Source organism: Dermacentor albipictus, chromosome 7 (genome assembly GCF_038994185.2).
Source record: "Dermacentor albipictus isolate Rhodes 1998 colony chromosome 7, USDA_Dalb.pri_finalv2, whole genome shotgun sequence".
Taxonomy (NCBI): domain Eukaryota; kingdom Metazoa; phylum Arthropoda; class Arachnida; order Ixodida; family Ixodidae; genus Dermacentor; species Dermacentor albipictus.
The window spans coordinates 68,654,677-68,682,235 of NC_091827.1; the positions used below are offsets into that span (position 1 = coordinate 68,654,677).

Below are 27,559 nucleotides of genomic sequence, written 5' to 3' on the forward strand. Positions count from 1 at the left end.
CGAGGCGGCAGCTTCGGCCCTAGGCCCCGAACTGCACTGCGTGGCTGCATCGAAACGCGCCGAGCGAGCGCTCCTCGTCGGCAGCAGCAGCAGCAGCGGCAGCTTTCCTCTTGACTTCGCAGCTTGCACGCGCGTGAGCGCGTGCGTGTGCCTAGCCGCGTTCGCTTCTCAGAGGTGTGCGCGCACGCGCGACCGTCTCCATCTCTCCTCCCGCGATTGATGCCACTCTTCTTCGCTGCGCGTCGCCAGTGCTACGAGAAGGAGGGAGAGAGAACCCTTCCTTGATAGGAGGAGAGGAAGAAACCCTCCGAAGTGCCCGTCGGTCGTCGCCTTGGTTTTCGTTTCCTGCAGTCGCCCACACTCCGCGGGAACGCCCTCCCCCGATCTCGAGAGAAAGAGAGAGGGGTGCGCGGGACGTTTCCAGCCTCACCTCCTTGCTTGCTTTCCTCCGCGGGCAGCTGTGACGCCGTCGACTCCGACGACGACGACTACGACGCCGCCGCGACGGCGGCAACGGCACCGTTAGAAGAGGGAGAGCGAAGCCCCGTTCGCGTTGCCTCACGCCTCCCAGCATCCGCCGCCATCATGGCCAGCCGCTTGACGCCGGGTCCCACCGCAGCGCCGCGGCGCACCGCCGCGTTCGACGCCGGACTGTCCTAAAGGCCATCGGAACGAACACAACCGCCCGGCCGAATCTCGCGCTGCTGCCATCGACGTGAAGGAGAAAGGGGCGCGACGCGACAGGGGCCCGTCCGAAAATTCGTCCTCGCGAGTCCGTCAGGTGATCTCGAGGACGCCCCCCGGGGTTCCTATACGCGGGCACGGACGGACGGCGCACGTCGAACGCCGACGCACCGCCTTTGTGTCAGCATGTCGACGACGAGGAGGAGGACTTGGTGCGCGCGTCGTCCGCGGCAGTGTGCGACGTCTGTGCTCCTGGTAGGCCTAGCGACGGCTATCGCCGTCGTGCCGTGCGTGGTCGTGGCTCAGGACCCGCCGCACTACCCGGCGCGCCAGTTTCGGATAACGACCACGACGACCAGCACCACCACGACGACGGCGGCGCCGGCGTCCGTCGCGCTGTCTCCGGCATCGGCGGCACTGCGTTGTGACTTTGAGGAGCCCTGTGGCTGGACCTGGAACGCCGGTTTCGCGCTGGCCAGCGCGTCGAACAGCAGTGACGTGACGGCGGGCCGCGCCAAGGGCCCGACCCCTGTGCTCCGGGTCTCGTCGCCTGCCGCCGACTCCGCGCGCAATGTTTCAGGTACCGTGCGTTCTGTCGCGCTCGTTATACTTGCAAATGAGCGTCACCGATCGCAATGGTCATTCGTTTGATTTGTCACGTGTATAGTGAACCTGTCGGAGGCCGTTTGTACCTTTTCACGTGCGGTTAACGCCTGTTAACCGGCGCTGGAGAGCGTGCGGTACGGTCGACTGTCGGCGTTCTCTTCACCGTAGGGTTCGCGGGCCCCATGTCCATGCCTTGGCTAAGTGTCAATGTTTCTATGTGGGGTTCCACTGGAACGACGCCATCAGTGGTGGTGGGGGTGTTACATCAGGCGGTGTTATCTTGGCATGCTTGGTTCCGCCTAAAGAACTCGTGCGCTGTTAACACTGGTGGGTCACTAAAGGTTCTTCAACTCATTGACTCGGAGGAAGGCCACCAACAAGCGCTAAATTGCTTTCCTGATTACTGCGGGTCCTTCACTATACGTCTTGAAACATTGTTCTGGGATCATCGGTGACATTTTGACACTTTCGAAATATCGTATTGTAAATTACAAAGATTGCTCAGATCACCCGCAAATTGAATCGACTTCTCACGCGAACAACGGAGTGCACCGATATAAACGGAGCACACGAGTTCGTGGCCATAATGTAGATTCCCGACGTTTGATACGTGCATCTGTGATAACATTAATTAGTGTAAGCAGAAAAGAGGGAAGCCGGTTGAAGAACTTGGCAGGAGATAAAAGCTTTTGCCCGGAGATATCAAAAAACAGCGAGAGAAGAGGAAAAATATGTAGGGCCTGCGCTAACAAAAACGTTCTTACTGCAGAACTGTTCGTAGGAGTCTATGCTGCTCAATTGTGACGTTGGACATATGATTTTATGACGTAGGACATATGCTAAGTAGCTCTCTCGAACGAAAAGATTCGTTAATTTTGGTCCCAAAAGCAGACCCCGAGAAATACCCACGGAACGTTCCGAACTCGTCATCGAAAAAAAAATAAAATAAAAAGACGTTCCTCGAAGAAACCTGCACACAGGACAAGAAAAACACTGCACGCCTTCTTTTCCCGCTACGTGGTCTTGCCATCTTGGTGATCAGTTTTCTCAATAGGTTTCAACCGTCCCATCCAACTCACCATACTGCTGCCCTATAAATCGATTCAGTAGTTACTCTGCGAATGGTCTGTAAGCCGGTTCAATAGAATTTTCTTAAACCAACGTTGAAATGCGCCGAGAAGTCTTGTTTCTTTTTTCTTTTTCTTTATACTGGAGCATCTTGCCCTGTGGCATATGCGGGTATTTAAACGAAAATGTGGACGTCCTCTTCATCTAACAGTTGAAGTAGTGACTTGCAGATCGTGGATGAGCCAATACCGCTTAACTGTGTGATCACTTTGGGCCTTAGCTGCTCTAAGAATTCCCTCACGTGTTACCCAAGAGATGAATCATCATCATCATATTTATAGCCAACGCAGGAACAAGGCCTACCCCCGCGATCTCCAATTACTCTTGTCTTGCGCCAGCTTTGATTTTTCATTTCCTCATACCATCTTATTTCTCCCGTGCCCAACCGCGCTTCCCTTACTTGTGCTTCCCTTCCATTCCCTGCCATTCATTCGGTAACTCTAATAGACCGCCTGTTATCGGGCCAACGCGTCACCTGCCCTGCCCAGCTCCATTCCTTCTTCTTAATGTCAACCATAGTATTGCTTGCCCCTGTTCGCTATCCAACCCACACCGCTGTATTCTTGCCTCTTAACGTTACGCCTATCACCTTGCGTTCCACCGCTCGTTACGCGGTCTTCAGCTTCTCCCCAAGCTTCTTTGTTAACCTCCAAGTTTCTGCCCAAAACTTTTCTTTTCGAGGTTAGCGGTAAGCTTCCAGTGACGAGGGGAAGGCTGGCGACGATCCGCTTGATTGACCCGCTTGAAGATTGTGCCCCTTTGCGTGACTCCCCTCCCCCTTGTTGATCGGTACACTCCGGCAATTACTGTGCATAATTATCTCCCCTGTCACCCACTGTTACACTGCGCTCTGTGGGAGACGCCGTAGCGGAAGAACTATCCGAATCAATTTAGACCGTCCGAAGTTTCTTTGAAGTGTTCCGAAATCTAAGCAAACACGATCGCCCTTGCATTCGGCCCCACTCGAAATTCGGCCGGGAGAAGCCGAACCCGGGACCTGGTGCTGACCAGCGGAGCGCCGTATCCATCGCGCCACACCGACGCGTAAATGTCCAACGTGGATGACGGAGCAGAACGCCTTCGGACAGCTCACGGGATTGTCAGGCGTTGGACCCCCCCGGAAGGTGTATACAGGACCAAAATTGCCGTTGCAGTAAGAGTTGTTCGAAGGCTTCGGCAACAAGAGACACGAAACGTCTGTTTCAATGTGGTTGAGGTGGTGTATTGTGTCTGCAAGTAGATTTGGCCCGGCGATTTAGGTCGGTGGCTGCTCCGCCTGAGACTTCTCTTGCGGCGTCACTGGGATATTTACCCACATGTCCAGCAAATTAGTGTCTCTTGGAAACGTCGTGAGAAGGTGCGAAGAAGGCGGGATGGCCGTAAAAGTACCAGCATGGTTGTTCGAGACGGGACGTACCGATTCTCGGTGCTGTACTTCACGCAATGATCCCGGAGACATCAAACACTTGTTTATGATCGTGCCCCCCCCCCCCGCCCTGCCCCCTCCCCCTCCCCTCCTGTCGTCTTCGCGCTACCGTGGTGAGAGAGTTCTCGTTAGAGCCTACAGACGAAAAATCTTCCACACCCGTGCCTGCAACATCTGGTCTTTCCGAAAGGGTCCCCTACAGCCATCGAGGCTGGTCCTGAGGATTTAAGCATTTTCCGAAAACCAACATGTCTGTAACATATGCGAAAAAAAAGGACCGTTAGCCTGGCACTCGGCGATACAGCAAGACGCAGAAGCAACGAATGCAATACCCATCCGGTCGTTGTGCAAGCCGGCCAGCCTACGCTCTTCAATGCATAAACAGCCAAAAGAGCTGATTCCTTTGTCTCCAGCAAATAGAGGAAGATGGTTCTTTCATAACTTCAGTGAAACGCTATAACTGTCACTTTTTGCCCCGTATTATACGCTTCGCAATGCTTCTGTTCGGCTTCACCGTTAGTGCCACTGCTATCCCACGATGCTTCAAACAACAAAGATCACGTTGGAGAATGTACAGAATTCCGAATAAGAATTGGGTAGTGCTTGCCATTCGGTCCTTATTGGATTACAGGAATTAGAGATTTTTGGACACTTGTTTCTGAGCCAATATGTAAGATAAGCTTAGTTATTATACCACGCAGGCACAATTTCTAGAGGTGCTTGTCTAATTGCCGTTAGTCCAACTGAACTGCAATTACTTAGCCCCTTATCCGCTAAAGACTGCTTCTAAGCACTATGCCTATATAGGCATTATTGCTGTGCAGAGGCAGTGGTTTCACATCTAACATGTACATTAATTTAGTACGTTATTCTTCACGGCAGCTTGCAGTCGTTCAAGACAGGACGTTTTCCTATTCGTCTGTGTGGAGATTGGTTGCCTCACCTTATGGTAAATATCATTGCTTTCTTTTTTTCTTTTTAGTGGCTGACTTTTAAAAAGTCATTTTGGCGCCTCTTGGTGCCGCTCGTCAGTCTTATACTGCGTCGTGATAATAGTACTCAAAACGATGAAAATGATAAGAGTAAACAATATAAAGTATACAGTTATTAAAGGGTAAATGAGACATCCACCCGTTCGTAGCAATCGCTACAAAGGGATTACAGTTAAATCAGTTCACCATGTCTGCACGGCTAACGCTATGGTTTTTTTTTTTTCCAGGGCCTATAGTGAAGGATTCGGTATTCTATTTGCTTCACTTCTTTTCTCGCATATTCGTATTCGTTTCGAACCGGAAACGTCACTATGCAAACACACCCCGCTTCTGAATTTTGGCGTTATGATGCGTTATCTATAGTGATCTGCAGTTATCTATAGCTAGTTTTCGTTTTGACATTTGCATTACTCGCGTTTCGATCGCACGGACCACTGGTGACTCGTTATATTCTACGAAACTACAAAAACAAATATTCTTACGCTGCAACTATTCGAAAATGTATATGCCAGCCAATTGTCGGGCTGGGCATGCTGTTAACGAAAGTGGTCAGCGAATGGCAAATGGCACGTGCGAACCAAAATCATTTCGGCCACTGAAGCATAGAAGCAATCCCGCAATGCAGCAGTATGACGGCGATATGAAGCAAAAAGGAGATTATTATTATTATTATTATTATTATTATTATTATTATTATTATGATAATGATGATGATGATGGTGGTGGTGGTGGTGGTGGTGGTGGTGACAATAATAATGATGATGATGAAGAAGAAGTAAACGAAAAAGAGATGACGTAGTGTAAGAAGGATACAAACTTGATGAAGTACAGGAAGGATGGTGATGATGGCAATGAAGAAGCAAGGAAGGTAACGATTATGACGAGCTAAAGGAAGAAGAACAAGAAGTAAGAAGTAGATCATGATGTGGTAATGTAAGAAGAAGATGGTGACGGAGGTAAGGTAAGAAAAAGAGGAATGCGAAGGAGAAGTTAATTACAGGAGGAATCAGATGATGGCGATGATGAAGTAGTAAAGTAAGAGGATGATTACGAAGTAGAAAAAACGATGAAGCGAGAGGGAGAAAATGCAATCGAGTGGTAGACAATAGGCGGGTCCCAACAGAATCAGTGATTGCAACTTTTGCTGGAACTTCCTGCCCGTCAGAGCTAAAGGTGTGGCCTCTTGTGTTCAGAGTTGAACCCCTGATTCGTCCGATTCCATGCCGTCCTATTCCATGCCGCAATTGCTGGCGATACGGCCATAGTATGGCAGGGTGTAAATCAAGACAATGTTGTTGCGCATGTGGGGGAGAACACGCTCAAAGTGATTGTAATGCCCAAGAAGAGCGATGCTGTCTCTGTGATGGAAATCATCCAGCCAATTATTTAAACTGTTCTATTAGGGCTCAAGAGTTGCGGGTGATAGAAATAATTGATCGTCGACGCTGCTCTAGGATGGAGGCCATAAACATTGTGAAACAAAGGGCATCTGGCTATGCGGGGATAATAGGTAGACAAAATCTTACCACGGACCGATCACTTACTGCAAATATAGAGGCCGCTGCGGAAAAGGCAATTACAAAAGCTATGGAAAGGTTGGCAATGAGCCTTGGTGAATGTATCTCACAAGCCGTTTCTAGTCATTTATCTCATTTGATGCAAAATACCTGCCCACCTCCTGTACCAACGCAAACAGTTGATGCTGAGCACCAAACTAACCATGAAAGATCAGACGCCAATCCTTGCAATACTGATATTGGACTTTCAAATCCCTCATCCGCGGGCCCTACAACTTGTAATCTGATTAATACAGATTTGGAGATGACAGAGGTAGAACAAAATGCTCGAGCATATAAAAGAACCATGTCGTCTATGAGTGAAGACTCCTCCCCCGGTCCTCACTCAAAAGCGAAGAAAAGTCAGTCCAGTGTTGTGCTAAAGGATAACATTCTGCAGAAGGCAGTTTCGACTGCGGCACTTTCCAAAAAATAGGATCACTAAATGTGCTTCAGCGGAAGTGCCGCTCTTTATATTCTGCATCAGTAGATTTAACTTGTTTAACTTCTCAACTTAACCCTGATTTAATTATGTTACAAGAAACGTGGCTAAATCCTGAAAAATCTTTTCAACTGAAATTCTACAGGTCATTTCAATTAGACCGTCCTACAAGAGGTGGCGGATTACTTACACTTATCTCATCTAAAATTTGCCATAAGGCTAAAATTTCATTTCAAGTTGCTACTCCAGTGTGTGAACTCCTAGCGATAGAACTGGTTCTCCCGGGATATGTTCTTGTGGGTGGGCAGCGCAACCCGGACGAAGGACGAAAGGAAGAACACAACACGAGCGCAGACCACACACGGACTTGAGGCAGTCTCTCAGCAACCTGGCCTGGCTCATCCATTCGGACCGCAATATTTTGCAAATCCTTCTGGTGTGGGCAACCGAGGGGCGGAAAATTCCGCATAGAGCCATAACTTCTTCTGGACACGTACCATGGCGAAGATTATTACAGTTCTCCCGGGATGTTGTCCTTTTACCTTAGTTAATGCATATTTTCCATCTGGCGTACAGGAGGAGGAGGAAAGAGAAAAGAAGAAGGCAGGGAAGTTAACCAGAATAACGTCCGGTTGGCTACCCTACACTGGGGGAATGGGAAAGGGGAAAGCAAAGATCACAGGGAGAGAGAGGAGGGAAGGAAAGAAGGAAATTGCGGCATGTTCGCTGACGCGTGTGGTTTTACAGAAATTGCCTTAATAGTCGCAGGTGGTCGCACAAACCCGTCGTCCTTAAGAAACACAAAAGTGCCTTCACCGCTTTATGGGCCGACGGGCGATGGGGGCGGTGTTCCAGCAGCACCAGGACACTAGCACACTGGATAGTGTTATTAACTCTTATGGACGTGACATTGTAATCTCAGGTGATTTCAATTCTCACCATATCTCATGGGGTTTAAGAACAGACTTGTGCGGCACCCGATTGTGGAACTGGTCGTTGGACAATCGACTCACGTGTGTAAACTCCGGATCTATGACGTTTGTTAGAGGCCGATCTTACTCTTCACTAGATCTTACATTCTCTGGTCCGAGTCTCTCCGTAACTTCTTGGTCGACTATTGATTGTTCGACAAGCAGCGATCACCTTCCAATAGTATTTGACGTTGCACGTCCGGTAACATTTATAAGTGACCAGGTTCGAACCTTCATAAATTACGACGTTTTTAAAAAATACTTACGAAATGTTCTTTCATCTCTGTCTGATGCGTCTGCAGAACAAAAAACCACGATTATCTGTTCCACTTTCGAAAGTTCTCAAAAAAGGCTCAATTTGAGACTAGATTGAATAAAAGAAATTCTTACAGTCCTTGGTGGAATGAAGAATGCACTCGAGACTACAGAAAGAGAAAAGCTGCTTGGAAAAAATTATTGCATAACCAGAGTCCCCAAAATTGGAGTGACTATAAATTTTTTCGAGCTGTCTTTAAACATACAGTTTCTAAAGCCAAAGATGAATTCGACTGTAAGCATTTTGATTTCTTATCTAACAATAAAATAAGCGTGCATTGTTCCGTTTTCTCCGCGGTAGAAAAGTTCTTCCGCGTCAAATTAATATTGACTCTATAGTCTTAAGTAGCGATGAAATGAAACAATCACTAGAAGAAATCACGAAGGGATTAGAAATTAGATTTTCTTCTGTCTTGCCTAGTTGTTCTCGCTTACGAAGGGCATCAGGTGATTTTACAGAAATCTCCATGTTAGAATTGGCTGAAATCGTGGAGCGACTTCCAGATTCAGCTCCCGGTGTGGATGGGGTAACATCTACTATGATCAGAATTTTATTTAAGGAAGCTCCTGATGACCTTTTAGCTATTGTAAATTACTCAATTCGCTTCTCAAGGATTCCATCTGCGTGGAAAATTGCTACAATCATCCCTATTCTTAAAAATCATGGGGAAGGATATACTATAGATAACATTAGGACAATTGCGCTAACTTCAAATTTGGTTAAATTAATTGAAAGAATTCTATATGGCCGTATGATTAAATTTATACAGAACAAGGACTTGCTTAGCCCCTGTCAAATTGGACTCCGACCATCATGTTCAATTTGGCATGCTCACGTGGACCTAGAAAGTAGAATAAAATTAGCACGGCGACAGAGGCAAATAGGTGATCTTGTGACATTAGACATTTCCAAAGCCTACGACAGTGTAGAACACTTAATTTTATTAGATATATTGCAAAGTCCAGAGATTCCAAATTATTTTTCAAACTGGATTGGTGAATTTTTAAATGGAAGAACATTTTACTGCAGTCTGAGAGGCGTTTCCTCGAGTATATATAATCACTCACGAGGTGTTCCTCAAGGAGCTGTCACTTCACCATTACTATTTAATATTCTGATGTGTTCCATTCTTCTTCATCAAGATGTACAAACATACGTATACGCGGATGACATTGCTTTCTTCGCATCAGACGGTGATATTCACTCTCTATATTATCATTATCGACTACAAAACTACCTCAACGCCATAGAAACCTGGTTAAACAAAACTCGCTTTTCACTTAACGTTAGAAAATGCTCGATATTGGTTTTCCCTCTCAACAATCCCGTTAATATATCGATATCCTATCGCCTCGAGACTATACCTCAAGTGGAGTCGGTGAAATACTTAGGTGTAGTATATAAGCTTAGGACGACAGAAAGCTGAGCTAGTTGGTAAGGATTCATTATGCAAAATAGAAGAGCGGCGTGCAGACAGGACACAAGAGTAGAGAAGTGGACAACACGAACGCCGACTATCAACGGAAGGGGGCACTGAGGCAAAAAAAGAAAGAAGACACAAAACTCATCTGCGCATGCTCAGGAATGGTAATACCACGTGTCAATCGGGTACACGTAAACGTGCACGTACACGTACACGTGATGAGTTTTGTGTCTTCTTTCTTTTTTCGCCTCAGTGCCCCCTTCAGTTGATAGTCGGCGTTCGTGTTGTCCACTTCTCTACTCTTGTGTCCTGTCTGCACGCCTCTCTTCTATTTTGCATAGTGTAATATATGACGGTTTCCTCAACTGGCTCGGCCATATTGACCATATAGGTAAAAAAGGAGTGCAAGCAGTTGGTATGCTACGTAAGCTGTGCAATAGTCGGTCCGGAATGCGGAGAGATCCACTTTTAATGATATACAAAATGTATGTGCGGCCCATTGTAGAATTTGGATGTGTTTTATTTTCTGGTGCTCCAGCTTATAAATTACGTCCCCTTGTTCTACTTGAGCGGGAAGCCCTACGACTCTGTTGCGGATTACCGAAATATGTTGCCAATAACATATTACACCAAGAAGTCAGGTTGCCCTCAATATTGTGTAGATTTCGTTTACTGACGGTGCAAACAGTCTTAATATTGTATGAATCCCCTATTACAAGATTGAAATACATATTCATTTCACAGCCTGCACTTTTCTTTGGAGTACACTGGCATCGTTTTCATACACTACAGGTGGTCTTCGTACAAACATTGATAAATCCCTTAAATGTACGCCTCTGGGAGGTACCGCCTATTTGTGATGTGCGAGAGAACCTACAAGTTATATATGATGACATCTACCCAAATAATGCAAAACATCTCTCTTATAATATACTAAACGGCTTATTACAGGACCATTTATTGAGTTTATCTATAAGTACGGTCATTGCGACAGACGCCTCACAGTGTGAAGAAAAATCTGTAATTGGCATCTTCTCCCCCACTCTAGACTGGTCATTTGCAATCAGGATTCCGGACTTCTATTCCGTATTTTTGGCTGAATTTCTAGCTGTAGTTCTAGCCTTACGCAAACTAAATTCCTCAATATCGGCGGTAGTATTAATAACAGATTCTTCATCCTTATGTTCCTCGCTCACAGCAAATGGTGTCACTAACCTTTTACGCACATTTCATTATCTAGTACCTGCCCACATAAATTTAATTAGATTGCTTTGGGTGCCTGGACATAAAGGATTAGTCATGAACGAAATGGCTGACAGTCTCGCGAGAGCGGCCCTCAATGGCCCTGTATTAACGTTACTTCCTACAATAGCTTACCTGACGACTACTAGATTCAGGAGATATACAATTACTCAAGACTTTTTGAACCCAGCTATAGCTAATTTTTCAGAATGTCGACACCTCCTATTCCCTTGGCCCAAACATTCCCTGCACACCAGAAAAACTGAAGTCGTCTTTACCCGATTACGTTGTCGAATACCAAAATTAAACTTCTATCGTCACAGGGCTGGTCTGGTGCCCTCCCCTCTGTGCCCAGTCTGTGGAGAAGATGAAACAATAGATCATTTTTTTCAGATTCTGCCGCCGTTTCACTTCTTTAAGAAAAAAATCTACAATCAAGATTTACACAGTTTGGTTTGAGCTTTTCAATTATAAATATCCTTTCTCTAGGAGCCTCCTCTCTTGGAAAGTGCCACAGGGGTATTTGCTCAACCGTGGAGGATTTTATAATTGCTACGAAGAGATTGTCTTGAATTCTTAAACATTTCATTTTTGTTCATTTCCTCCAGTTAGCTTTACCATCTTTAGTTTTTAATAAAGATAGCCCAGTTTCATCCCAATCTTGGCCAATCCCCCACAGTGGGCGTGCGCCATCGCGTAAGGAATACCATACCGTACCAAAACACGAGGAAAGAGAAAGCTCGTGATGATAGTGATGAAACAAAACGAGAAGCAGGTGATGAAGTAAATGAATAAGAAGAAGAAAAAGAGACGCTTGGAAAGCGCCCGTCAGTGGATTCTCGGGTGCCGACGTCCCGTTAATTAGAAGTCGGCATCGAAACCCGCGCAACTCAATCAGAGCCGCGCTCCCCGATCTTTCCGCAGTGTATACGGTCACCGCGGCGCCCAATGTGTGTGTGTGCGCGTGTATGTGTTTATGCGTAAAAGAAGCAAAGCCTCGGCTGGCGGTAGCAAATCGATTCGGGCGGCTCTATGACAACCACGTGTTTTCTCTTTCCTGCCCGTTTTCGTTTCTCTCTTCCTTCTTGCCTTTCTTCGTTAAGAGGAACGGGCCCCGCATGTTGGGCCGTTTTCGTGACGCGAAGCCGGCGCTAACCCTAACCGATGGAAGTTCTCAAAATACGCCTCCGTAATGACGGCGTATGCGTATGACTATATATATGCGTCGATGGGCGCTGATTGCGTAGGATAACAAGCGGGGGACGCTCCGCGGGCAGCTGTTTCCGTTTTCAACAGGTGCCCTTTACGATGATTGGTGCGGAGATGATCCCCGCGAGCTTGGGCGCTCTTGATTAGGTCAGGCGCCGGCTCATGAACCATAAAGCTTCCTCCGAACGACGGTAGGGGGAATTGTGGCGCTGGTGTCCGTGGGAGCTGCAGACACGGCGGTTCTGCCAGGATTCGAAGGACGAGCAAACACGTGAGGTTTCATGAACTTTGTGCCGCCTTCAACCGGCGTCAGGACTTTGCGGTTTGATTAAATTCGCAAAAAAAGAGAAAAAAAACAAACAATATAAATGTGACATCCGCGAGGATTATGCGTGTGCTTAGTGTTGCTTGTTGCCGTCATACGTTTAGAAAGGTATGATGGCTTTAACGGTCGGGTCAATAAATGAAGATGAAACGTAGTAAATGAAGACACAAGAATGTCATGAAGCCACGACGACGATAAATCCACACGTATACCGCTCTCACTTTTCCCATGGTAACTGAACGCTTAGGGCACTGGAGTGTCTTCTAGTAATTACAGTCGGAAACTTTATCGTTCAGTCGCATTTCCTTTCAGATAGTGCCTGTCTCCTCTTTTCTTTCTAAATTCTTCGTGTTGGCGTGTCACTGACTATGTCATATTGCTGCCATTCGAGAGGTTGCGGTTCGATTCCCGGCTGCGGTGGCTGTGTTTCAAAGAAAGTAAATTCTGGGGCCTTACGTGGCAAAAACCACGAAATCATTATGAGGCATGCCGTAGTTTGGAGACGTCTGAATTAATTTTGACCAACGCATAGTACACGGGTGTTTTGTTGTTTCTTTGTTTGTTTGTTTTGTTTTTGTTTTTTTTTTATTTTTTTGCCTTTCGCCCGCCATCGAAATGCAGCCGCGGCCGCGGGGATTCGATCCCGCGGCCTCAGGCTTAGCAGCGCAACGCGAAAGCCAAGATGTAAGGGCGCGTTAAACGGTGTGTTTCACGTAACTTGAACCAACGATTAAAAAAGAAAACGTGGTTTGCTGCAGCTCAATGAAGCCGACGGCATATGGTTTGCCGTCATATGGTGCTCCTTGGAGTATCTTTTCTTAATATTCACCTTAATTAGTTAACTAACTAAGATGAACCATGCACAATTTTTAACATTCACTTTAGGGCCAAGTACGGTTCGTTGCGTTGTAGAGGGGATTCAGGAACGACCGATACATCATTTTGTGTCAACGTAAGTGCTACGTGGCGATTTTTTTTTTCGTCGTGTAAGGAAAGCCCGCGGAATATGAAGTAAAACCACGTGACTGTGCTCGTACGCTACCATATTGCAGCGCCCTCACCCGCGCTTCGTGCGAAGGAACCGTGCGCGCGGACAGTGGCGAAGTGAGAGGCCGTGGCTCTATGCATCGGCTTCACAGTGCGTCAGCATCCTTGACGATTGCAGACGGAAAGGAAGCACCGTCGTCCCTTATAAGCGATACAGGCTCGACGCACAGTTGAGAGCGCTGCAATGCGACACCGCACGAGCGCAGTCACGTGGTTTTATCTCATCTTTCGCGGGCTTTCTTTAAACGCCGAAAAATATTACCACGGTGCCACAAAAAACTGGATCGGTCATTTCCGAATCCCCTCTGCAACGCAACGAAACACAATTGGTCCTAAAGTGAACCTTAAAGATTTTGCATAATTCAGCTTAGTTAATTTAATTAATAAAGTTTACCACGACCACCACAAGCGGAAAATAAAAGGAAGATACTCTATGGAGCGCCTCATGGCGGCAAACAATATACCGTTGGTTGCATTCAGTTGCGGCTAGCGACATTTTTACTTTTTTTAAATCCTTGCTTGAAGTTACGTGAAACACTCTAGAATCCCGGGTGATAGAAATTATTACGAAGCCCACCACTATGGCATATCTGCCATAGCCAGATGAGCAAGATGACGACCCGGGGGCTTGGAATTCTTTATTAGTCACAAACATACCAAGTAATAGGCGATGAAGTCAGAGATAGCATAGGGAAAATGTATTCTTACGTTTCATCTCGAGGTAGGAATAAGAACGTAAAGGGAAATGAACTGTACGGAAAGAGAACTTGCAAGGGTGCTTCGCCTAATTTTCCCGAATTCCTTTCCTGTACCCTCTAGTCCTCTGCGTTACTCCCCATGCAACTTTGGCCGGGTTTCCCTTTATATAACGCGTTTCCAAGGGGCTTTCCATTGTCTAGATTCCCCCCGATTCACTTCCACAACACAGTTCAAACGTAATTTCCCCAAAGCTTCACTACCTTCCTTTACCTGAAATGCACTCCAACGGGATAACCAAACTCTTCTTTGAAGAACAGAACCTGAGGGTGAGCTGTTTGCTTACCGTTATCCATTCAACAACGATGACGTTAAATGTGGTCATGAAAACAAGGACAGGAGGCAGGGCTCTATGTACTCTTCACTTCGTATTCTTTTTTTCATCAGGGCACCTTTAAATCCCCAAGAAAAATCCCTAAGAAAACTTAAACTTCATCTACCCTATTTTTTATTGCCTATCTTCAAGCGTTTCTCCACCCACATTGCTCCAGCACGTCCTGAATGCGCTTCCGTGGTTCTTCCCGAAAAATTCTTAGCCGCGCTCTCAAGTCATGGCGTCCATTTCAAAGTCCTGCGAGCATACCAATTTGGTGGTGCTTCCCTAAACCTTACCTGGTCCCTGCCGCTGCAATTCAGAGAGGAAACCCTTATAACGTCTCTTTTGACCGTCGTCATCATTTTGGTTAAGTGCACTCCTGTAAAAGCGTCTGCGCCACAGGGGCTTGCCATATGGACTTGCGTATCAGGTCAACCGAACGCCAACCTATGTATGCATCATCGAAACTTTCGTAATCGCATCATCGAAATCGCTGCCACGTTCGAGCGCTTTATCCATTTCTCGGCAACCACTCCGTCCCTGTATAATGTACCGCCGGTTATTCGTTCAAGGCATTGCTTGACCTGTTCAAACTCGCATTTCCTCCTGGTAATCTCGAATACGATATCAACCCTTCGCGTTTGATCGACCCACGCCCTCCTCCTCCATCTTTAATGCTACACGTAACCGTTTTTCGTTCCATCCCTCCTTACGTGGTCCGCAAGTTATATTCGCGATTACAAAGCTTTCCGAATTCATCTCGAAAGTAGTTTCTCGGGAATTTCCCCAATTCTCTCTCCCATCTCGACGTGGCTCAGATGTCGTTTGCGCAACGTCGCCGTAATTTGGACCCAGTTTAATCCCGCGAGTACAGTTCCATCCCAAGCAGCCAAGCCAAGCCAAGTTGGCCAAGCCAAGCATAAATTGGAACACGCACGCAAACACCTACGCTTACTATCGCGAGGAAAAATTAAAAAAACATTCCCGCGGTGCTGCTATGGGACACCAAGGCATCGCTAATTGCAGGGGTTTTTCCGTCGCGCTTCGTTACGGGTGGATTGGGGATCGCGGGAAGCGGCGCCCGCCCTGTGCCTCCCGGAAAACCACTTTCCCTAATAATGCTGCTCTCGCAAACGCCGGCAACCTCCGTAACGTATAACGGATGTTACGAGGGAGGACTCGCCGCCCCTTTAGCAGAGCTATGGATTGGCACAGCGTAATAGCGTGTGAAATAAGGAAACGACTAGTTTTCATATGCTTGCGTATCTGGTAACTTCAAAGGAGGATAGAAAGGGGCAGATAGATAGATAGATAGATAGATAGATAGATAGATAGATAGATAGATAGATAGATAGATAGATAGATAGATGTAGATAGATAGATAGATAGATAGATAGATAGATAGATAGATAGATAGATAGATAGATAGATAGATAGATAGATAGATAGATAGATAGATGGATGGATGGATGGATGGATGGATGGATAGATAAGATAGATAGATAGATAGATAGATAGATAGATAGATAGATAGATAGATAGATAGATAGATAGATAGATAGATAGATAGATAGATAGATAGATAGATAGATAGATAGACGACATGCTGTAACTGACGTGAAGATCGTGTACTCGCGCATCGTGTGAATGTCGACCAGAGTGCGGTTTCCTGAAGTTCACTACAGTTTGGTGTTCTAATGTATAATCGTTATCATTATCATCATCGTCATCATCCTACATTTTACGTTCACTGAAGGACGAAGGCCTCTCCCGTCGATCGCCAGTTATTTATAAGCCTTTCGCGCAATGAGTCCGTTGACAGAGAAACATGCCCTGTAATAGAGTGCGCTGCTGGGTCTCTTGATACGCGATGTTATTAAAAACAAGAAACCATCGAGAAAAAATAAAACAGGACAATGAAAAAAAAAACAGGCAAGCACCACCAATGCTGAATCCAGATAGATAGATAGATAGATAGATAGATAGATAGATAGATAGATAGATAGATAGATAGATAGATAGATAGATAGATAGATAGATAGATAGATAGATAGATAGATAGATAGATAGATAGATAGATAGATAGATAGATAGAGAAATGAAAGGCAGGGAGGTTTGCTACACTACGGTGGGGCAGGCGGATGCGGGAAGAAGAGGGAGAGGAGAAAATGAAGGATATAAAGGAGTGACACGCGCGTGCGCACACACACAACAGCGTTCGCTTGCCCACTGAGACTCTATCGCAGAGCCCGGTCGTCCTTAAAATGTGCACCAAGGCTCTGACGGCCTTCCGTGCGGATGACGGTCCAGTCCATGATTCCAATATCACTATCTTTTTTTTATTTCGTGAACGCTATGTCCCGCAGCCGGCTTAAAGCTGCGCGAAAGGATGCAAAACGCATAAGGAGTTATATATATATATATATATATATATATAGATATATATATATATATATATATATATATATATATATATATATATATATATATATATATATATATATATATATATATATATATATGTGTGTGTGTGTGTGTGTGTGTGTGTGTGTGTGTGTGTGTGTGTGTGTGTGTGTGTGTGTACATATTATATATATATGACTGTTGCCATCAGAAAACACAGCATATCGATCTTGTGACGTTCTGCGGCTGGTGCTGCGATCTGCGAATCTTGCGAAGTCCACAAGATGTTTCTCTCAGTGGAAGGTCTGTCCAACGGACTAAAGGTAGCTCTTGGACGGCAAGTCGTCGATCATCGCAAGAATGTCGGATGGACACGTTGCGTCTTACCTGCAGTCTCGTTGCGGCCACGGGCGCTGCAACCAGCGATGTCGGTCACTCCAGCGGAAAGACGAGCCCCGCTACAATCGAATGGAGGCCGCCTAATTGATAGGCGGCCAAAGATTCGTTCCCCGTGGAGCGGCGTGCATACGTGAATGCGGTTCAAGTGGCGCACCGCATTTGCATTTCTAGCGCGTCGTAGCCGCGTGAAACGGCGGTGATGCGATGGCAAGGCGAATCGCATCGATGCAACAGGAGAGGGTAGATCGAGAGAGGGAAACTCGACTTGCACGCGGGGTATGCAAACGCTGGCATATCGAATTGAGGGGGAGCAAATAAGAAAGTTCAAGCTGCTGCCGCCTTGCGCCGTAAAAAAATTTCCACCTTTAGAAGTAAATGCGAGTGTAAGTTGGTGCACTCACACCCTTACATCCTTTTAGGGTGTAATGGTGTTAGTTGTAGTCAGGTTTGCACCCTATTTCGCTTTTAATGTGTAAATTAGGTGTACGGTGTGAGTTATCGATTTACACACTTATTGCTTTTTAAGGGTGTAACCTATTTTACAATGTCCGCTCTCTTCCGCTTATCGGCGGGACGTACATCGGCGGTGAAAGGTTGCGCGGGTTGTTTTGGACGATGGAGGACACACCACATGTAAACGCTGACGCGTGGGCGTTAGCGTCATACACCGAGAAATGTGACCCTCCACAGTCGCATTCACATAAAAGTAGCCCGATTGTGCTTGCGGTTATACGTTGGTGAGTTCCTTCCTTCCTTTCCTCCTCCTCCTCCTCTTCCTCCTCCGTTCGTGAGTTCAGAAGGCTGCATGCCACTGTATAGTTGGGGTCCACAGCTTATAGGCAAGCTAGCATTAATCGTAATAGACAAGAAAAGATACGTAGGTGGGTAAGAAAAGTAGCTTTGGTGCATCTTAGAAGAATATGAATAATTGCTTTTTTTGTCGACCTCCCTTATTAAACCTGGACAACACATCTGTATACCAACATTTCAGATGTCGTTCTCGTTGATTACGGGCACCTATAGTTTGCGTATCCGTCGCCAAAGGTTGTTCCAGCCGCAGAATTCGCGAAGAAAACAAGGAAGCATCTATAAGATAAGCTCATGACGCCTACATAAAGAATTTAATGCGGTGACTCACGTGTAAGAATCATAGTACAACCCGATCGAACATCACTTCTCACTTGTGTGAACTAGCCGTGTTGACGAACTACTACGGGATGTTATCGTCGCTATCATGCGCGGCAGAAACTTGCAGGCTGACAAAGAAGCTTGAAAAGTAAGGCACCTCGACACGAGCGATGAAATGGAAGTGAATAGGCGTAGCGTCAAGAGATAGGAAGGCATGGGTGCTGATTAGAGAGCAAACGTGAGTAACCGATGTTGTAGCTGATATTAAGAGAGGAACAGCGCTAGGCAGGCGATGTGACTCGCGTAAGGTAAATGACCGCTGGTCTATTAGAGTTACAGAATAGGTTCCAGGAGAAGGGAAGCGCAGTCGAGGAGGTCAGGGAATCAGGAAGCAGGATGAAATGAGGAAATTTGCAGGCATAGGTAATAGTTTCAGCTGTGTGATGACTGTAATGATGCTAATAGCGATGATGACGACATGCTCGTGTCAATGTCAGATCGTATACTGGCGCTTCGTGTCAATGTCAAGCAGAGTGCGGTTTCCTCAAGTTCATGGCAGTCTGGTGTTCGAATGTATCGTCGTTATCATTATCATTATCGTCATCATCCTATATTTTACGTTCACTGAAGGACGAAGGCCTCTCCCGTCGATCGCCAGTTATTTATAAGCGTTTCGCGCAATGAGTCCGTTGACAGAGAAACATCCCTTTTAATAGAGTGCACTGCCTGGTCTCTTGATACGCGATGTTATTAAAAACCAAGAAACCTCCGAGAAAAAAATAATACAGTAGAATAAAAAAAGGCAAAATGGGCAGCATCACCAATGCTGAATTCAGTGTCCGTATTTGTTGCGTATACTAGTCTTTTCTTGACCCTTATTTTTTTTCTCGTTTTCTTTTCTTTCCTGAAGCTGGTTTAATACTTGTAGTAACAATCGGCATTTTAATAAGGCAGGTTGCGAGACAATTTATAGACGCTGTGTGGAAATCAGCGTTGGGCCAGTTGCTCAAATTTTGTCTTTCTCTAATCGTTGCGCCACTTAAGGCGAAAGACTTCGGCAGTATTACGTAAACGTGGGTCGACCCCAAGTGTTGGCGATTGCACGACGAACGAGTATATGCTTCGTGCTCGTTTGACTGCTAGGTCAAAGAAAGAAGTAATGGCCGCAATAGACGGCAAGAATAATAAGTAATATTGCGGTTTCGCCCATAACGCGACGCATTGACTGACTGGATAGCTGGCGCAATATTATACGCAGTGAGTCTTCCACGATTTCGTCTATCGGTTCGAGTAAGCGCTCAAAGACCTGCGCGGGCAACCTTATAGGTTCTTGTCCACGTGGTATTTCTTTGTGCAGGAGGGGCACTTCGTGATGGTAAACAATAGAATCGCTGTATATGGCTGCTCCAGTCATATAAGTAACTCCAGTAAACAACGGAAGCGACATGGCTTTTTCCGTAGCCTCCTAGACCGGGCGACGAGCCGCCCGATCTCGGAGGCTGTGCTTCTTCCTTCTTTTTTTTTTTTTGCTCTCCTGCCTTTCGCATTTGACCGTTTCCGTATGTCGATGCTGGTTTATATATTCTTTGCTGCGGAGCGTGGCGTCAGCCAATCATTGCTCTCCGGATGCATATCGTTGTTGTTGTTGTAGTTTCGGGCAAAAGCGGAATATTACGCGCGGTATGTCCTGTACAGGTTGTATTAAATTTTTAAAATACATTACGGCGAGCTTTACGGGCCAAAACCGCCATATGATTACGGGGGCATGCCGTGTTGGGGGACTCCCGGGGACTCTGGGGGACGCAAGCAAAGGCACAACAGCGTGTCTGTTGTTTTTTTTTTTTTTGTCATTGCGTCTGAGCGCGGCTGTCGCGTGGTTGGGATCGAACCGACGACCTCGACCTCAGCAGCGCGACGCCGTGAACACTGAGCTACAGTCGGCGGGTTAAATTCGAACAAGCATTCTCCCGTCTATAGGAGAAGGCTGAATTCGTTGTGGAGGCGTATACCGTTCCTCGGTGGCGAAGTGTGGACTTTTTCCCTTGCGCCTCTTTTTCTATCCTGCTTTACGCAGTTTAACAATGGCTTCAAGTAAGTTCCTTGATCTCGATGCCGGTTTTAGGAAAGCTGCAGCTTTTTTTAAAGGCGCCGCCATCCCGTCGTAGTAGTTTCAGCGAGAGCCCGCTCTCCAAACGCAGCATTTGTTTCCCTCATGCACAGCATCGGCGGCGTATGGATGAGAGGTAAAAACCGCCGACTTCAACTCTGTGGTTAAAAAAAAAATGAAAAAAAAGAACGCTGCGCGTTCTTTTTTTTCATTTATTTACAAGTTATACGGAAAAGCAGATCTGAGGAATCCCGCAAGCTGGAGGAAGCTTCATGAAAGGCAGAATTGTCGCCCAATCAAATGTAGCACGACAACACAAAAGTGGATGACAATTTTTACTTGTTCTTTTTTTCTTATTCTTAGGAATACTCTATAGGAATACGCCGGAGGTAATAGATAACGAAGGTACATAGCAGCAGTAGCCCAAGATTTTTAGCGAAGCACTACGTCAGTAAAAAAAAAAAGAAACTGGTGCTGTCCGCATCAGTTGACGAATTTGTGGTGTTGATGGTGACGAAGACCCTTAACTTTGCATTTGTATACGCACTACAGGGGATAGGCCGTAAAGGCTGCATCATGTAGCGAACGACCTGTTTTCATTGAATTGCATTTCATTTAATACACATATAATTTTCTTACCTGAAGACACCCGAAGGGATATTACTAAAAGGGACACTTGCTGAAGAGAAACACTAGATGAATCCAGGCTGATAAATTATCCTTCAGGAACCAGCTTCGCTGATTGTGCGGTGATAGGTAAGATTAACTTCGGGATGAAAACTAAAGAAAGCAATAAATCTCTTACTGCGGCGAAATGGTCTAGCATATACTGGTGCGTGGCCATTGCGGTGAAGTATGCCAGCTATACGGGGATTGTACATAAGGCACTCGATTAAGCGGAGACGAAAAGGAGTCACGAAAGAGAAAGGGAGTTGCGAACGCGCCGTGGTTGCTTTCTTCCCTCTCCCTCCTTCATCGAACACTTTTCGCACTGTCACGCGTACGATGCGAGTAATTATTGCTGAAGACTATTCACAGAATAAATCCACATCTTCTTAGGGAATGCATCTACTTAGGGCAGGTAGTGACCGCTGATCTGTATCATGAGACTGAAATAATCAGAAGAATAAGAATGGGCTGGGGTGCGTTTTGCAGGCATTCCGAAGATCATGAACAGCAGGTTGCCATTATCCCTCAAGAGAAAAGTGTATAACCGCTGTGTCTCACCCGTACTCCACTACGGGACAAAAACCTGGAGGCTTACGAAAAGGGTTCTACTTAAATTGAGAACGACGCAACGAGCTATGGAAAGAAGAATGGTGGGTGTAACGTTAAGGGGATAAGAACAGAGCAGATTGGGTGCGAGAACCCGAGTTAATGGCATCTTAGTTGAAATCAAGAAAAAGAAATGGGCATGGACAGAGCACGTAATGAGGAGGGAAGATAACCGATGGTCATTAAGGGTTACGGACTGGATTCCAAGGGAAGGGAAGCGTAGCAGGGGGCGGCAGGAAGTTAGGCGGGCGGATGAGATTAAGAAGTTTGCAGGGACGACATGGGCCACAATTAGCACATACTCGGGGTAGTTGGAGAAGTATGGGAGAGGCCTTTGCCCTGCAGTGGACGTAGCCAGGCTGATGATGATGATGATAATAACGATAATATATATATATAACGACGGTTCGTTCTCGACAGTTGGCGCGAGCGAACGAGTCTAATCTCTGGAGCCGTCACAAAAAGGCGCCGCGATTCCCGAACGCGTCTCACTCTCGGCGCCCGCGCTCTCCCATTGGCTCGCGCGGTCCCAGCTGCCGATCGATCGCAGTGTTTCTTTCTTTTTTTTTGTATTAGCCTTCCCACGCGCGAGCGCTCACAAAGCAGACATCGCGCGCAAATCCGTGCCCGATCCACCTTCTCCGTCGCAGCTGCGCAGCCACCGCCAACGCGCTCTCTCCATGTATAACTACGGGGTCTCGCAGATTAGTTCGAGTCCAGGGAAGGAATCCCGACGGACTTTACACGAAAGCCTTGTACGAGATGAAATCGTGCCCCCCCTCCACCCGCACCTTTGTAGATTTTGCGTGCTGTAGTAGTCCAGTCGCGCAGCAGTGAGGGTCAAGAGCGCGTATCCGTAGTGGAATTTCCACCAGATCCGCTTACGTGCTATACAACGACGCGGCAGAATGGTTGTATGCCCGTCGGCGAAGGAGGCGCCAAAGGGTTTCTTCTCGAAGAGCACTGGCCGGCGCTGGCATTTTGACCAATGACAGCTGGTTTTCGGAAGAAACAGGCACTAAGTCTTAAAACGGAGCAGGCGCCTCTCCTTTATATGTATACTTTTTGTTCTGTCCAGTTTTGTTTCCACGCATAAGGAGTTTTGTTCCCACACGTTTTGTTACCACGCATTCGCATCGCGGTGCAGCGAAGACAAATTGTAATGACGAACGTTGAGGTTAAGACTTGTTGGTAAGACGTCAATAGACTATCTGCTGATGCTCAATTGAATGTCGCGTGTAACTTTTGCGAGGGTATTGGCTGTTCATACTCGGGAACGTTTAAGCGCAGTAACGAACGGGGACACGCAAAAGCGTGTATAAATCGCAATTTACCTCACAAATAATCACGCATCACATTCAGTTTCGTTTGAACAGAAAGTCTACGGATGTCACCAACCAGCCAGTGGAAACATTACAATAATCCCACAGAGAAATTTACTTGTTCTTCTAGAAAAGGGTAAGTGTGGCACTAACGCTGCCATTTCGGCATTGCTCAGTGACAGCATCTCTTTCCTAACAACATTCGTGGTGCTGCTTTCAAGAATGCGTGAGCCCATTTACTCCAAATTGTCGTGCTCCATTTTCTCCACACAGTGAGTTGCCAGATTTGTCGAATCAATGTGCTGCACGCTGTTTCGTCACTGCACTGGGCGCCTCGAAGCGAAGCGCGTCGGTCTATTGCCGCGCCTGTGTTTATGGGCACCAATTCGAAACAAGAGCCTGCACCGTGTGGCTCTCTGAAATGCCTCGACACTCGTCGCTGCATTTCGTTGGCATTCCGAGAGGGAGGTCTAACCTCCCGGTCTTTCTGTCTATTCCTGTTTCCTACGACTGGTTAGCATTGCGTTTCATCGATGTAGGGGTGGAGTTCGAACCTCAAGCATTCGCGGAGTCGCAACTGGCCGCATGCGGTGACGCCCACTGACCTTCCGCGGTGCTCAAGATTACCTATGGGCGGAAATTTTCGCATCTACAGGGCCCTTACTTGCAAAAGCCTCTTACGCTAGGATCGTTCGTAAGAGAAAGTTTTCGCCAATCCCGATGCTGGACGTAATATTATCCAATGCAGCCGGCCATTGGCAAAAGGGCACTTACGAACCAAGAACTTTGCGAAAATATGCGCCGCGGTTTATTTCTTTCTGCGTTTTTCTAGCTGGTCTCGTTACGAGCCGCGTAACGCCCGACCACCACCCGATCATCCCAAACTCCGCGAAGTGTCCGTAAAATTGTAGCCGTAAATATAAACTGTCAGATTAGAACGCGTCGTAGCAGCGCGCGTTCGTTATGACCTCGTATTGACGCGAATAATAATATTTGGGGTTTTACGTGCCAAAACCACTTTCTGATTATGAGGCACGCCGTAGTGGAGGACTCCGGAAATTTTGACCACCTGGGGTTCTTTAACGTGCACCTAAATCTAAGTACACGGGTGTTTTCGCATTTCGCCCCCATCGAAATGCGGCCGCCGTGGCCGGGATTCGATCCCGCGACCTCGTGCTCAGCAGCCCAACACCATAGCCACTGAGCAACCACGGCGGGTGTATTGACGCGAAGCTCCGACGTTGCGGCAGATTATCAAATAACAGCGCGTGCACTTATCCAAACAAGAGGCAAAGGTATACAAGCGCCTGTACGGCACGTCATAATGTTGTGCGGGCCCAAGCGAAAGCTCCCATTACGCAACCAACGGCCAGCCGCTTCACCGCGTTGGAGCGTGCCTCGCCGATACGCGGTCGCGACGTTCCGTTAACGACGGAATAAACGAGGCCTGCATGCCTGGCGAACGGAGTGCCGCTAATGTTACACGGCAGCACACAGGCGTGTTCACGTGCCCACGTGCTCCTCATATAAGGGCCCCTAACATCGGGTAACAACCAACCGGCTAGTACACCTATGCCTTGCCCCCGCAATGTGCGAAAGTGTCTTACGACACCGCCGCGAAATCGCGTATACTTCGCGAGGCTTGACTCATTTTGCTAGTGTCTTGTCGATTTTTTTCCTTTTTCTTTTTTTGAGGCAGGCTCATAAGTGCGTAAAGGTTACGGGTGTTCCCATCTGCAAGTGGGAGATATTTGTCCACAGATTTTCATGCCCTCAAGAAAGTTCATTTAAGTAAAGAAAAAAAAGAAGGAAAGCAGGCAGAGTGAACTTTTTTCTTTCTCTTCTTTTCCTTTGCGACGACAGGAACACCGCACGTTGGATTCACAAAGGTTTTCTTTCGTAATAGCTGTGTGCTATTGGCCGACTACCTTCGCCAATAATGTGACCAATATAAGCACTGGCTGCAGTGTCCTGCTCTTAGGTACAGTTACATAGCGTATTAACCTTTTTTTTTAATGAATTCGAGCGAGATACGCCCCCTCTTACGCTTACCCTTTGATGAACCACTTTAACGCACCTTTCCTCTGACTTGGCATTTCTCTTACAACAAAAGACATGTAATAATTCCGCACATATCAAAGAGATCAAACAAGCGTCATGATGGCAGTTCTAACTTTTTCGTTCTATTTTCTCTATCTGCGCTCTCTTTCCGATATTCTCCAATTTTTTTGTTTCGGCGTGCTTTAAGATGTCTGCTCCACTTTGCAGAGACCATAAGCTAATCGTTGTATTGTTTCAGCCGATAATCTTCTGTGTTCTGGAGTGCTTGTTTAGTCGCCTACGTAGTCTGCATACTTGATAAAAATTGTATTCTAAGTTCATTGCAGCAGGGTATACCGTAGGTCACTGGTTCGAGGCAATTTTCATTCGGCTCGCTTTACCAGCGCGGTAGATTGTCGCCAAGTACTCATGCTCATGGCTACGCAATTGGGCTTTCGCAGTTTTATCAAAAACATATCCGTTAGGGCTACCAACTCTCATGTGGGCGAAGTCGGGAAGGGGGGCAGGGTGGTAGTTGGAGTGGCCTTGGAGCGGGGCAGGCGGCTGGTATCGACCGATTCTCTCTGTGCCTGCAATATTTCAGATTTTTTTTTAGTCCTACCATGTCGCGATCTACAAGGCAGGTGCAGTAGTTGCCTGGCTAACACAGCTGCCAATTCACATAAGGGTATTGTGAATGGTGAGGCCATGACGAAAACAAAATCGCCTTTATGTGTATTTTCAATGCAACAGAAGGCAAAAGACACGAATGTGCGACAGAAATGTCAGGTGTTATAAAACGCGAATCTGGAATAGGGATTGTTGTTCAGATGAAAAAGCGGCGGAATCCATATCACGAAGACTGCTGACGGCAATGCGTTAACATTGAATCAATACAGCGACATAGCGCATTGTCACCGTCGAAATGATTTATGTATGAGGCGTGTACTGCCGCGGGACTACTCTTTCGCCCTCCCCTAAGAACACGGCGCCATCTGGCGCCGCCGCCGCGAAGCCTTCACGTGGCCTCCGAAATGCATGGCACGAGCGCATCGCGCGGCAAGCCGGGCTCCTCTCTCGCGATTCTTTCTGTGCACGCTGCGCCATCTGTTGGCACTGCCAAGGAGTCCACGCGTTGCCTCCGAGCTCCTAAGAGTATGGCGAGGCAAGAAGAATCGCACCGTCCCAGAGGAAGTAAACATGAAGTTGAACATCCACCTCGAGGGACAGCCAATCCCGGAGAAGACGCTCATCAGGATATTAGGAATGTGGATACAATCGAACCAACGATGTACCCACACCCTAACACTACTTAAAACTGCAGCCAACCAAGTGGCCCGCATGATAACGCGTGTCTCGCGGAAAAGACACGGCATGAAGGAAGCAGACACACTCAAACTGGTCAGAAGCCTGGTGGTCAGTAGAGTGACGTACAGCCTCCCGTACTACCACTGTACGAAGCACGAAATGCAACAAGCGGACGCAATCCTGAGGAAAGCCCTCAAGACGGCGCTCCACCTACCGCAGTCAACATCGACCGACAAACTCCTGGCCCTGGGGCTACACAACAGTCTCGAGGAGCTCCAAGAAGCGCAGATAATCGCGCAAATGCAAAGACTAAGGCTATCGGCAACGGGCAGAAGACTCCTGAGCAGATACGGCGGTGAAGCTACCATAAAGGAGACACAAAGCACGGAGACGATACCGGACGAATACAGAAACACCATCAAAGTAGCACCGATACCCAGCAATATGGACCCGAACCTACACATGGCACGAAGACAAGCAAGAGCAGAGTATGTACAAAGAACACTGGCAACTAGACAGGACACAGTGTACGTAGACGCCGCTACCTACACTCAGGACAAAAACCACAAGAAAAGCAAAGTCGCAACGGTGATCAACTCGGACCTAAAAGAAATCACCAGCGCATCAATTCGGAACTGTACGGTAGTTGAGGCCGAAGAGGCAGCCGTGGCTCTAGCGGCAGCGGAGGGCTACCGATCCAACAGGTCCTTAACCATACTCACAGATTCACAAGCAGCATGCCGCAACTACCTAAACGGCAGAATCAGCCACAGCGCGCTCCGCATCCTCCGCTCAAGTGGCAAAACCGTCAACAACCAGGCCAAACACACGATAGTTTGGGTGCCGGGACATACCGACATTACGGGAAATCAGGAGGCCGATAGGATAGCTCGAGGGCACGCAACAAACCGAGCATCCAACATTCCCGACCCCGCTGAGGAACCCGAGCCGGTAGCCCAAAGCTATTCAGAGATACTAAATTACTACAGAGGCATCAGACGAAAATACCCGCCCCCTCACAAACAACTAAACAGAGAAGACGCCGTAGCATGGCGACAGCTACAAACGGGAACATTCCCGTGCCTAAACATGCTAAGCAAGATCTACCCCACGCAGTATGAGAGCAAGTGCCCATCGT

The 27,559-nt window shown here is 47.1% G+C and overlaps 1 protein-coding gene across 3 annotated transcripts in view; it reads left to right on the forward strand.

Annotated features, from left to right (window-relative positions):
• Positions 1-370: 370 nt before the first annotated feature.
• LOC139048013 (leukocyte tyrosine kinase receptor-like) overlaps positions 371-27,559 on the forward strand; it is a 178,500-nt gene continuing 151,311 nt past the window's right edge. For all 3 annotated transcript variants that reach the window (XM_070522340.1, XM_070522341.1, XM_070522342.1), the window contains exon 1: positions 371-1,264. In XM_070522340.1, coding sequence (XP_070378441.1) covers positions 871-1,264 — 394 coding nt within the window. In that variant the 5' untranslated portion in view covers positions 371-870. The remainder of the gene's footprint in view (positions 1,265-27,559) is intronic.